A 13276-nucleotide genomic window follows, 5' to 3' on the forward strand; every position below is an offset into this window, starting at 1 on the left:
ACGTTGTGTTTAAGAACTTCCGGACTTTGAGTTTTTAGGTAAAATACAAGGGGAGACTACAGACAAAATCCAATACAAGAAACACAAATCAATATTATAATGAGTGTGGTTATTATCGGTGCTGGTATCTCTGGCCTAAAGACTGCATCGGCATTATACATGCATGGTGCTAAAAATATTAAAGTGTTAGAATCCAGAGGAAGGATTGGTGGGCGTTTACAAACTGTCACTGGGTTCGATGGTATTAGAAAGTACGATTTAGGGGCTAGTTGGCATCATGACACACTTTGTAATGACTTGTTTTCTGAAGGTGTGGAGGCTGGTGAGAAATACATATTTGATGATGATTTCTTTATTTATATCGATAAAGAACGTGGTAGAGTGGATAGAGATTCCGAGATGAGGTTGGAGATTATCGATCGAGAGATCAATAAATATACTGATATAGAATATTATCAAAAATTAGGTTCAAAGGATGTTTCATTCCAAGAATTAACAACAAAATATTTGTTCGAAAAGAGAAAATATCTGACCGATGATCAAATTAGATATTCTGCTCAAGTTAGTAGATACCTAGAATTATGGCATGGTATCGATTGGAAACAATTGAGCGCTAAGGACACATATTTTGGTCATCAAGGTAGAAATGCAATGGCTTTAAATTATGATAGTACAGTAGATCGTATTGTGAAGACTTTCCCTAAAGAAATCATTGAATTAAATACTGAGGTTAATTCTGTGAAACAAGACAAAAACAGAGTGATTATAACCACCAAAGATAACAAGAAATATGAGGCTGATTATTGTGTGGTCACTATTCCTCAAAGTGTATTGGAATTATCAATCAATGAATCTGCTAAACAAGAAACTGGTAGAATCGAATTTGATCCTCCATTAAACAATAATATTAGAAAAGGTTTCAAAAGTGTTCATTTTGGTGGTCTCGGGAAAGTGATTTTCGAGTTTGAAAAGATCTGTTGGGATAGAAGTGATGCTAAGATTGTAACTTTAGCTCAAACTTCAGGTTCTTTTGTTGATGCTGTTCGTCAAGCAAATACTTTCGACGATTTATTAAGATATATGGATAAAGAGAACTCTAGAATGGTCACTAGGGATTGTTGGAATCAACCATTATACTTCAATAACCTGGCCAAGGGCCTTGACATGGCTAGTTTTATGATGTTGATGCAATCTCCATTGACTGAATACATCGAGTCAATCCAAGATGATAAGGATAAAGTCTTCAACTTTTTCCAACCTGCTTTAGACTCGGTATTAAAATCATTAGGTGCAAAAAATGTTGTAAATGGTATGAACGATTTGAAACTAACTTTCGAAGATAATGTTCCTGTTCTACGTAATGTTATTGTCACCAACTGGACTCAAGAACCTTATTCTCGTGGTGCGTACACTGCCTGTTTCCCAGGTGATGACGCTCTTGACATGATCGTTGCATTGGATAGAGGTCAATCGTCTCGTATCAGATTTGCAGGTGAACATACTGTCATGGATGGTGCTGGTTGTGTATATGGTGCATGGAAAAGTGGTCAACGTGAAGCTGATTATATCGCAGAAAGAATGAACTTACAATAACTAATAAGGAAGATAATTTATCAAATTATTATTTTATATAAATATAAATATATAAATATTTTTTTTTTTAAAATAAAGGAAAGATTGTTTATAAATGGTTAAAAGCCTGATTCTTTAGTTTATTTACATAATGGAGTTATAATAATTATATATATCATTATTTTGAATTACAATTTTCATTAAATCACATAAAATCCTTCTAAATCATTAAATGGAAAATCGTCGGTATGTGCATCTAATAGTTCATTTTGATAGCTGGTTAATAATTTATCAAACCAGTTCTTCATATCGATGGATTCTAATTCTGAGTCAGCCATGGTTGGAACCTTCACAGCTAGGAAATTCCACCAATATTCAGATGGTATCAATTTATTATTATATTTTATTATTGTCTTTCTTCTTAATTTACAATTTAATATACCATGGAAATAAAATTTCTCAAATGGTATTATTTCTGTTGGATGAACGAAACAATCTGCACAATTACAATCTGTCAAAGTACAGTTACAACTTGAATTACTACATGTAGTAGGTATCTCCTCTCTATTATCTATATCGTCATCTGAAGAATGTAAACTGGTTAACGGTACACCGCTCCTTTGGATATATGATGTCAGTTCATCCTCATTTCTATGTATCAAACAATTCAAGCATTGACATTTATCATCAGCACAAGAACAATCTGCACTCAAATAGATACCTTTATGGGTGAAAACATCAACCGTATCGTTCTTAGGATCAAAAATATCATTAAACAATTCACTACCATTCATAGAGGGCGTATTATTAGATGTATTTGAGGTTCCTATACTCGACACAGGCGATGTCACATTTAATCGATTGCCAGCATTAAATACATTACCGAACAAAGATTCTTGCAGCCGTATCTCTTCATCTGACAAGATATCTGGCAATTGTCTTATATGATTGGGATCACAACATTTTCTTTTGCTATCATTATCAATAAATGTATCATTAGCCTCTCTTTTGAATGGAACAGCTACCGTAGTATTTGCTGTAGTAGTGCCGGAAGTACTTCCTTTTTTAGATGAATCATCTATAACATGTCTCTCATTACCATGTTTTGATAAATAATCCCTCTCTGACATATATACCATTGAATTTAGTCTCTTTCTAGCCTTTTCGGTATCATTTAATCCCGTATCATCCTCCTTATTATCTCCTGATCTTGAATTAGAATCATGGTTCATATCAGTGTTTCCATTAGAGTTGATTTCTGTTGTTTTTTTATCTGTAGATTTATCGTCGATAATAATATTTAATTTCCCATCCACAAGCATGGCTTTCTTTGTCTGCTTAGCCCTAACAAACAGGATAGGTTGAGCAGTCATCATCTTGTTATTGGAACAACCACCTTTTGATTTATCAGTCCCATTATCCTCTTGACAAACCTCCTTGTTATGTTTATTGGCCGCATCATAACTCTCTTGCAGTAACTTATTCTTCATTTGAGAATCCATATCGACCATAATCACATCTCGTATATCAATAGGCGAAGGTCTTCCTCTAGTTCTCACCTTGACTAACATCCTTTTAGTGTGTCTACAGGTTGAGGAACGATGCCCTCTAATGCATGAGGAGCAAGAATACTTGGAACCGTTATAAATAATCATTATCTCACAGTTATCTTCCAGACTTTCCTTTTATAGTGACAGTCTTCGTTGCCTTAGATATGCTTATATCTGTTATCTTTACGCTTTATTTTAGTGGCAATTGTTACTGAAAGTTGTCTTTCTTTTCCTCTTTCTCGATGTATGTTAACTCTTTTATAATTCGCTTTTCTGCTTCCATAGGGCGTATCACAAGATTTGCCACTTTTAACGACAAATATTAAGAAGAACTGTCAATATCAACATTAAAAATCTCTCTTTTCTTGTAATGTCATTGATACTCTATTCAAAGAATCGTTCAAGTTCTTCGAAAAGCACTCTAGTGATTTAAATAGTATTTGGTCTGAGGTTGAGGCATTTTACTACTTAGAAACAACGACCAAAGAGGTATCATTCTACAACGTAAGCAGTAAGCAATACTTTAAAGGGAGAAAAATATGTCAAAGACAGCTCAGAAACGTCTATTGAAAGAGTTACAACAACTAATTAGAGACTCTCCACCAGGTATTGTGGCTGGTCCAAAATCAGAGGATAATATATTTGTCTGGGATTGTTTAATTCAAGGGCCTCCAGATACTCCATACGAAGGAGGTGTCTTCAACGCAGAATTACATTTCCCAAAAGATTATCCACTATCTCCACCAAAATTAATATTTACTCCCAGTATACTCCACCCAAATATCTATCCAAACGGCGAGGTATGTATATCAATCTTGCATTCTCCTGGTAACGATCCACACATGTATGAATTAGCTGAAGAAAGATGGTCCCCTGTACAGAGTGTCGAAAAGATTTTATTGAGCGTGATGAGTATGTTGAGTGAACCAAATATTGAAAGTGGTGCCAATATTGATGCTTGTATACTTTGGAGAGACAATAGACCCGAATTTGAAAGACAAGTTAAAATGACAGCTTTGAAATCCCTGGGATTTTGAGTTTCATTCTTACATACATACACATACATACATATATATATATATAAAGTACCACTATTTAATGATATAAAGGATAAAAAAATCAGATATGAATAAAAAGGTTAATAAGAATATTGTTCATTATAATATATGTTCAGATATATACAGTTTTAAAACGTTTCTATTTACCAACACAGAAAGTTGAAAAGACAACTCCAAGAACTTCTTCAACACCAACATGCGAACCAGTGATTTTACCGATCCCATCTATGGCATACTTTAAATCTTCAGACGCCATAACCACATCGTTTCCTAATTTTTTGGCCATTAAAAATGAATCGAGGCCATACAAAACATCATTATGAAGGATCTCCCTAATTCTTTGTGAGACAGTGATTGAATTATTTTGTTCATCAACCAAAGCCAGATCTTTGAATATTCTAATTAGTCCCGTTATTAAATTTTCAATACCTTCTCCAGTATTACAAGACACAGGAAGTACGACGCTTCTACCCTTAAAAGTATTCTGTAAATGATCCATAATAATATTGATCTTTTCGGAGTCCATTAAATCAATTTTATTCAAAACAATTAATAAAGGTTTGTCTTTAAACATTTCAGAGTTAACTAGTTCAATAATCTTGGGATCTGTGATTCCACCCTTAGATGAATCAACCACAATCACACACACATCACTTCGTCCACCCTTCAACATGGCTCTCTCAATACCTATTTGTTCTATCTCATCCTCTGTATTCCCTCTAATGCCTGCAGTATCACAAAAAACGATCTTGTAGCCTTCCAAATCCATTACTCTATCAATTGTATCCCTGGTAGTCCCTGGAATATTACTCACAATCGAAACATCATCCTTAGCTAAAGTATTAAGTAAAGATGATTTACCAACATTGGGTTCACCTATTAATGCTAATTTTAGTCCACTTTGTAATAAATGAGCTCTATCCACCCTTTTTACAAAATCATCAATGTCTCTCTTAAGGATCCTAACACTGGATTCTACATTGGAAAATATTTTATAATTATCGGAGTCTATATCGTTATCATCACCAAAGTCTATTATTGCAGTTAGCTGAGCTTCATTGTTTACCAATTGCGATCTCCAATTCTCAAATAGTTTTTTGTTGGAACCACTAAAACTAGATAAGACACTATTTCTTTGAGATTCTGTCTCAGCATCGATAAGATCCTTTATACCTTCAACTTCAGTTAAATCAAATTTTTGATTTTGAAATGCACGTTTTGAAAATTCACCTGCCTCAGCATAACGAATGTTAATGTTATTTGTTCTATCGTTTAGTTTTCCAATTGCTTCAAGAACACTTTGAGCAACAGCAGTTCCCCCATGGATATATAACTCTAAAGAATCCTCTCCAGTAAAACTATGTGGACCAGGGAATAAAGTCACCAGTGCTTGATCTAGTAAGTTCTGTGTCAATATGTTCTCATTAGGTTTATATAGATTTCGAAGTAGCATCATTCTAGGCGTCGGGTCTCTCTTTCTCCTCGTCAATTTGTGGTATATGTACCCGGATGCACTACCGGATATTCTAATTACAGCAATGGCTGATTTCTGAACAGGTGGAGTGGCCAACGCATATATAGTTGGAAGGTGAAATGTCGATGGAGTAAATTGTTTATGGAAAGATCGAATCAAATTTACCCTGAAGTTTAATCCATTAACTTGTCTGAAATGACTCATAAAGGTTAGTTGTTTTAAGAACATGGTTCAACATAGATATATCCTTGCAGATGCCACAACAACAAGCAACACAGCTAACAATATTAAAAATAATTGAATCGATTGTTATAAGTTGATCTACTCCATACCTGTCGAAATATAATAGTAATCTTTTAATTTTATGTCAAATTAAGTAAACTTAAAACGAATATCATTTTAGACGAAATAAATTAAAAATCCAAAAAATAAATGGACGAGTTGGGAATCGAACCCAAGACCTCTCCCATGCTAAGGGAGCGCGCTACCAACTACGCCACACGCCCAGATAATTTAATAATTTGTTGTATTAAAATCTCAAATGGTTGAAGACAAAAATATGACAGACGGTTATACTTAATTACTATTACTATGTTGTTAACTAATTAGAACTTATTTCAATAATCGTTGTTTCTTTTTGTTTTATAAAGTAAGTTTATATACGGAAGATTATATATTTAAAGTTAGCATATGTGGTCCTTTTATACTTTTTGGAAAGGCAGCCAGTCTATCAAATATTGATAGTATTCTTACTAAACATTCTTGAAACATGTTCTAGACACTTCTGAAACGATTAGTCATACTTACTTAATTGACCATTCTCAAAGAATGTTCTAGAACCAATATTGAACCGTTATTAATAATTTCGTACTAAACATTAAATTGTAATAACTAAGTATTGGTACTTTCTACATTGTAACAGTTTCAGATACAACATAGTTTACTTGTCTGTAAACAAATCAAAACATAAGAATGGAATCTAATAGATTTTGTTAAACAGATTTCCTGTTGTTAAACTGCTCATCTTTTGTGCATAGTAACGTTGGACTATGTAGCTCCAATAAACCCAATGTAGGGGGACCGAATACTACATTATGCAGTATATATCGGAAATATATTATAAGAGGGATAATGTGTTAAACAGAGTTGCTGTTGTTAAACTGCTCATCTTTTGTGCATAGTAACGTTGGACTATGTAGCTCCAATAAACCCAATGTAGGGGGAACGAATACTACATTATGCAGTATATATCATGTGTTATTATATATACGACAGTGCAGCACACTCTAAATTCTACTTATATTAGCTACCTTCACCTTCAGATAGGTTAAGCTAATGTTAGCCTTTTTAGTGCTGCCGCTACATATTCAACATAATGACCAAGGTTATGATCTATTGATAGATTCATCCCGCAATGATCTAACAATAGGTTCATCCCGCAACAACTTAATAATAGATTACTTACGCCACTGTCGAGTGAGTCTATAATCACGACAATGATAATCCAACATATATAAATGGAACAATATTTCATTTATGAATATAATTGTTTCCATAATTTACTTTATATATTTTTATATAAGATATAAAAAGATCAGACGACTATAAGTTGATTTTGTAATATAATAAAATTTGTTCAGTTAAATAGAAGATGTCTAATATTCAATTTTCCCATCAATTATTAATTCTTACAAGGACATTTTATATATCTCGCTCCCATCTAAGTTCTATCATTTCCGTCTTCTGGTATTTTGATGATATGTAGTGATAACACAAATGAGTAAATGTGCATAAAGTTATTGTTTTACCTATATTGAAATTAATTGTAATATATTGTACACTTAAGTTCTCACGTTTCTAAATTAACCAAGGTTATTGTTATTGCTTCTATTTACTTAAATATTTTAATAATATCAATAATTGTTAAGAACAATGATTGTAATATCATTCACTCAGAGGTTGCGGTTGATTTAACCTATTAAGTAAGCTTCAAGGCTAATGATGACACAACCTCTAGTCACATATAGGTATTATGGGACAATCGTCTCCAGTACATTTTTGGAAGATGGGGAGTCGACTTTAATTCCTCCTTAACGGGATATGATGGCGCTGTTATCTTACTCACCAAAAAGAAACAATGTTCATATATATTATTATATGGTAGAATATTTTATATTGCGAAATCACTTACTTGGAGACTCAGATAATGTCAGGTATCAAACAATAAACTTGTTATCCCTGAAAGAAAAAGGCACAAAAATCATGAAAGAGATACTAGAAACATACCATATTATTAAATATATCTATAATATTAGACAGGATATAAAATACTTAATGGTTTATAACTACTGTGTAAATTATTTGTATAACTTTGGAAACAAACCAAAAAACAACTTTAAGTCAATAAATTTTACTAGAACAAATTTTGGTCTTTTGGTAGGAACTACTGTCCTACCATGAATAACATATTCTTAAGATCCAGATCATAATGCAAAAGAAAGGCAAAATGCACCCTTAAAGTAGTTCCACTATGTTTCCTGTTTCCTCAGCTGGTTCATGACCTTCTGAAATAATTCAAATGACTGTGAAGTAATTCAATTATTTTTAAATTTCGTTGAAATGACTTTCAAAAGTTAATGTGGATGTTAAATATATTCCTTAACAGATAAAATATACTGAATATCACAAAGTTTGATTCTTAATTTAAAATGATTTAATTAATAGAGTTTCGATTAGTTCTATTTGTTTCCGTTTTAAATCATAAGAGAATCGCAGAATTGTAAGTCGTTAACATTGAGTTGATATAAAATACCCCATGTTTTTCTTCCAATTTTGATCATTTGATGGTTATTTCATAAAATATCGTTTCACAATCGGTGGATGCGTCGTGGATAGGCTTCCAGTTGACTTAACAGACAAGTTTTGTACAGATTTTGAATAGGAGATGTTAAAGTCTTTGTTCTTAAAACCAATGGCTATTATTTAATATTTGGAGTTAATGGTATAACTCATGATTTGTTTAAAGGATGTAAAGCAAAAACCAGAAATGCCCAATTTTATTTTAATCTGACTAGTAATTCTGACACTTTCCTTTTAATACGGTTCTCTTTCAGTTTCACCTCGCTTGAATATTTCTAGCAACCAAGTCGAGTAAACATCAGAATTAGCAGAATATTTACCACAACAACATAAAAATATCTACCTTTTTAATTCTTTATTAGACGAATAAGGTTCAATGCATTGAAGTAATTCCGTAGCAACTCTATAAGTAGTCTCTAACTGTGACATCTGCATATTCTGAGTCACTATTCTATATTATGAGAGCTTGACAAAGACATCAGTCGACAAATTAACTTCAACATAGACAGCGTTAATATAGGTAAATCTAACCAATACACAAGTAACTTAAAGGATAAATGATAATATATTAGTTTTGTTATTATCCTGGATTGAATAGTTATAGTTCCCGCCTCGTACGACACGACCTTCGGGGTCGCAGAATCCTTCCATAGATTTTTGGTCGAAACGAAAAGAAAGAAAGAAGTTGTGAAACTGGAAAATATGAATATTTGAGACAAAGGAAGATAAAGGAAACGATATTGATTATAATCCTTTGATATAGCAAACTACTTTAGAGTTTATGGCGGGATTGGTTTGATCTTATCTTTGAATTAGTTGCAGAAAATATTTCAGAACATTTATACAGTTGAGAAGTATACCAGTCTTTATTTAGTTGGTATTAAGATGTTATTATCAAAACAAATCCCAGCATTATGTGGCCGTCGTGCCACATTATCGGCAACTCTGAGTGGAATGAAATCGAATATAAGGCCTACTAGCAGACATTTGTCGAAATCTGCGGTAAACCTCGAATCTGAGGGTATGAAGCTTAGCGAAAGTGAGTTACAAGGGTATAAGACATATTACAAAGAATTACAAGAGACAATAAGCAATGTCCCTGAAGAAGTGGCATTACAATCTCAACCATTGGTTACTTTACATAACAGATTAGAACTACCACCAAATTTTGACTTGTCGACATTGTCTCGGTGTTTGACTTGTAGATCATCTAAATTACCTACTTTTGCATCAAGTAACGATAAAAATAGTACTCGTTTCCAAGCGTTTCCTAATACAGTGGAAAGTAATGATTTGTTCGATAACCATGGTTTGAATATATTTGGGAAGAATATCCTAGGGTTCCATATAACGAAATATTTATTGACGAAATATCCAAGATTACCTACCGTAGTATTGAATGCTGCGATCGATTCCTATATTTCTCAGGATATGCTGTCTAATATTGCTAGATCGTGGGGTATTGAAAAGGAAGATACAGCTATCGTAGAGAGATACTTGGCGAATGAACCAATATCATTAACCCTTGGTAAATTAAGATATTTTAATAATACATTAGGTAAAATCGATGGTATTGAAAGATTAAATAAAGGGAACTTCTCTGAGAATTCAGCTTTGGCTCTTACTGTGAGAAGTGTAATAGGTGTCCTGTGGACAATTAAACCTGAACTTGCAGAGAAGTTCATAAATAAACATATTATATCGAGAAAACTGGACGTCTCTAAATTGTTCTTATTCGAACAACCTACAAGAGAACTAGCTAAATTATGTGAAAGAGAAGGACTCGAGAAACCAATATCAAGATTGACTGCCGAATCTGGTAGATTATCGAAAGCTCCTGTGTTTATCGTAGGTGTATTTTCAGGTGAAGAAAAATTAGGAGAAGGGTTTGGTTCTTCTTTGAAAGAAGCTAAAGCTAGAGCTGCAACTGATGCATTATTGAAATGGTACTGTTATGAACCTATATTACAAAAGGGACAAGCACCGGTCATCGACCATGGTACTGTGATTGTTTAAACCATATATGCCACCCCTTCCTCATATATATATAAAATAATTCTTAATTGACCACACACCTCATCATCCAAACTATTTGATATCAATCTATTCCATTTGTGTATATACATATATACTTGTAAATATAAAACAAACATACAAACAAACAATTTAAGATAAAAAACAAATACATTATTTAAACCATTTTATATTTCTTCATGTTCCTCCCCCCAGTGTGTTGTTGTTGTCATCGGGATAAATAGTACATTCCAATTTTAAGAGTACATAATATTCAACTAACATAAACCTTCCCGTGCGAGTGAAACACAAATATCGTCAGAAATATGGGAGACATATTTAAGGTTAGTATACATTCTACTATTCTCAACGAGATAAATTATAAATACGAGTTGCAATGTTCCATTCAAGGTCAACAGAACGTTGCTCAATGTTACTTGTTATTGGGAAACAAAAATGAAACTTCAGTCGTCAGAAAATGTTTACAGATACCCATGAGTATAAATGAATCACATAATTTTGAATTTTTGATAGATATTCAATCATTCCATAAAAGATATCATCTCATAAGACAAGTACAATCAAATGATATCGTACCGTTAGGCATATTTTTGGTTAATAGCAAGATATTCCACTATGATGAAATAATAGAATCAACATTTGTATTAAACGATTTGGGATTAGAATTACCATTAGATATACTGTTCAGATATGAACCAATGCAAATTACTAATGATATCAACTGTTCATTAGAATGTTATCAAAGAGACAATGAAAGTATAGCGATCAACTTTCAAAGGAGAATATTTGAGATTATAATGGATACACAAATCGAAATTTCAAATGATGTAATGCATAAAAGGATAGACGAGGATACAAATAATGGAATAATAACAGATTCTATAAGAACTTATCACAATATTGATTATTCAATGTCAGCTTTTCAAGAGTTTAACAATATTAATGAAAACGAAGATAAATTAGTAACCGATTTAATTAAAAGAGTAGATTCAATAATATCGTTCTTATCACAAACAAGATATAACCCTCACATATATAATGAAAATTATGAGTTATTACTGAGGAAAGTATCTATACTAGTATCTAAATTGGAATTGGAACCAACTTCAGATATAGAAAACGAGATTTTAAACAAGGAGAACGAAATTAAATTACTTCAAATTGCATGCAATCAATGGGAAATGGCGACTCCCCATTAAAGAAAAATGCGTATACACACTTCAATTGTATATACACATATATACATATATATATTTACATATACTGTAAGAGGTAATCCAATATATGTGTTGCTCAAATCAATAATTTACGAACACTTCTTGATACATCCCATTCGTTAAGATTTTTATCAAATACGCATTGTATTAACTTCCTGTGGGTGACTGGGCATTCACCATCGTGTTCTTTAAGGTACATCACAGCACATGGATAACACATGACGTATCCAGTTTCAATGACGGCTGGGTTTTGGATAATATTTTTACATATTATACAATTGGAATCAGATAATGTTTCAAGGTCTGCTGTGTTCAAAGGGGGTCTTGGAATCTCTTTATCTATATTATTTATTCTCTTTTGTAATTTCGCAGTTAAATCCTGACTTATCCACCATTGGTATACTTTTAACATGAACATAAAAGTAGGAAAGACTTGGGATCCGGTAAATGCAACCCCCTGCCATGCATTTAATATCATATTTTTAATAATGCTTCTCACTGTTATATTATTGAAATCGATTCTCTTGTTGAAACCTTGTCCCAGTGTTATATTGTCATAGATATCTCCATTATTGTTGTTCAAAGGAGCAATTGTCCTTACATAACTAATATTGAAAAGATAATCCAGCAGATTTATTGAGTTATTCGTACCTGAAATAAATGTGAATTTCACCGCAAGATTCAGAATTAATATTAATTTCTTCAAAATAGGGTAGATTTTAAGAAACAATTTTTGCCAATCAGTCACCTCATTGAATAATGAACTATTAATTAGTTTTTTTTGATAATCATCAATTTTATTAGTTAGATATGGGAATATAACTTTTTGTAACCATATTATAATTCGTTGTCCTTTCTTAAGTTGTAACAATTTAGGCCATTCGGAGAGTTTGCCTCTACTGATGAGATCAATATAAACACTTGACCTTACTTTATTTGAATTATTAAATTTTTGAAGACCATAATATTTATCTACAAATGTAGAATTATACTTGTAAATGTGAAACCATTCGATGGATCCCTTTAACAGCAGAGAGAACCACTCATCGAAATAATTGTTAACAGTAATGGAAAATCTTGATGGGTAATTAGTTATCCAATACTTAGTTAGGATATAACGCAACGAAGCAGGGAGAAGATCATCAATCTCTTGTGATGATACTATTTCAAAAAGCGTGGGATGGTATGAACTTAAGGCACTTGACTCATTCTGGACGGATGGTAAACTGGAATAAAAACTCATTATACAAAATAATAACCAAGCACCTTTAACAGAATATGCTTGCTGGAATGCTAATTATCAAGCTACAAAAGTCCGCATCCATCAAATAAGTCCAGTAACTTTGATCTTTCAGTTAGTTAAACTTATCGTTTTGTTTTACTACCTTTCGGTTGGTCGGATTAAATTGAAATTTCTTGCTTAGTTGAAAAACCCTCTAAAAACCCTCACTATTAACCAGAAATGTAAGTTAAGACCAAACTAAGATACATAGATACATACTAGACACCACT

General features: G+C 32.5%; 7 protein-coding genes and 1 non-coding gene across 8 annotated transcripts; 4 read left to right on the plus strand and 4 right to left on the minus strand.

Annotated features, from left to right (window-relative positions):
• Nucleotides 1-99: 99 nt before the first annotated feature.
• On the plus strand, nucleotides 100-1593 carry FMS1 (polyamine oxidase; the record flags this gene model as incomplete). Its single annotated transcript, XM_041552815.1, has 1 exon — nucleotides 100-1593. The coding sequence occupies one exon, from the start codon at nucleotides 100-102 to the stop codon at nucleotides 1591-1593; it is 1494 nt and encodes a 497-aa protein (XP_041408749.1).
• Nucleotides 1594-1772: 179 nt separating this feature from the next.
• Nucleotides 1773-3227, minus strand: MAC1 (Mac1p; the record flags this gene model as incomplete). Its single annotated transcript, XM_041552816.1, has 1 exon — nucleotides 1773-3227. One exon carries the CDS (start codon nucleotides 3225-3227, stop codon nucleotides 1773-1775), a length of 1455 nt encoding a protein of 484 aa, XP_041408750.1.
• Nucleotides 3228-3661: 434 nt separating this feature from the next.
• Nucleotides 3662-4159, plus strand: UBC7 (E2 ubiquitin-conjugating protein UBC7; the record flags this gene model as incomplete). The annotated part of the gene is made up of 1 exon (XM_041552817.1): nucleotides 3662-4159. One exon carries the CDS (start codon nucleotides 3662-3664, stop codon nucleotides 4157-4159), a length of 498 nt encoding a protein of 165 aa, XP_041408751.1.
• Nucleotides 4160-4319: 160 nt separating this feature from the next.
• Nucleotides 4320-5882, minus strand: MSS1 (Mss1p; the record flags this gene model as incomplete). Its single annotated transcript, XM_041552818.1, has 1 exon — nucleotides 4320-5882. The coding sequence occupies one exon, from the start codon at nucleotides 5880-5882 to the stop codon at nucleotides 4320-4322; it is 1563 nt and encodes a 520-aa protein (XP_041408752.1).
• A 205-nt stretch (nucleotides 5883-6087) lies between these two features.
• Nucleotides 6088-6160, minus strand: KABA2_12S02024. The gene has a single exon. It is a non-coding gene; the product is annotated as a tRNA-Ala (tRNA).
• Nucleotides 6161-9398: 3238 nt separating this feature from the next.
• Nucleotides 9399-10529, plus strand: MRPL3 (mitochondrial 54S ribosomal protein mL44; the record flags this gene model as incomplete). The annotated part of the gene is made up of 1 exon (XM_041552819.1): nucleotides 9399-10529. One exon carries the CDS (start codon nucleotides 9399-9401, stop codon nucleotides 10527-10529), a length of 1131 nt encoding a protein of 376 aa, XP_041408753.1.
• Nucleotides 10530-10852: 323 nt separating this feature from the next.
• CSI1 (Csi1p) lies at nucleotides 10853-11746 on the plus strand (the record flags this gene model as incomplete). The annotated part of the gene is made up of 1 exon (XM_041552820.1): nucleotides 10853-11746. One exon carries the CDS (start codon nucleotides 10853-10855, stop codon nucleotides 11744-11746), a length of 894 nt encoding a protein of 297 aa, XP_041408754.1.
• A 94-nt stretch (nucleotides 11747-11840) lies between these two features.
• Nucleotides 11841-13007, minus strand: PEX12 (ubiquitin-protein ligase peroxin 12; the record flags this gene model as incomplete). The annotated part of the gene is made up of 1 exon (XM_041552821.1): nucleotides 11841-13007. One exon carries the CDS (start codon nucleotides 13005-13007, stop codon nucleotides 11841-11843), a length of 1167 nt encoding a protein of 388 aa, XP_041408755.1.
• Between the last annotated feature and the right edge of the window lie 269 nt (nucleotides 13008-13276).

The sequence above is a fragment of the Maudiozyma barnettii genome, assembly GCF_903064755.1.
Source record: "Maudiozyma barnettii strain CLIB 1767 genome assembly, contig: KABA2_12, whole genome shotgun sequence".
NCBI classification, from domain to species: Eukaryota; Fungi; Ascomycota; class Saccharomycetes; order Saccharomycetales; family Saccharomycetaceae; genus Maudiozyma; species Maudiozyma barnettii.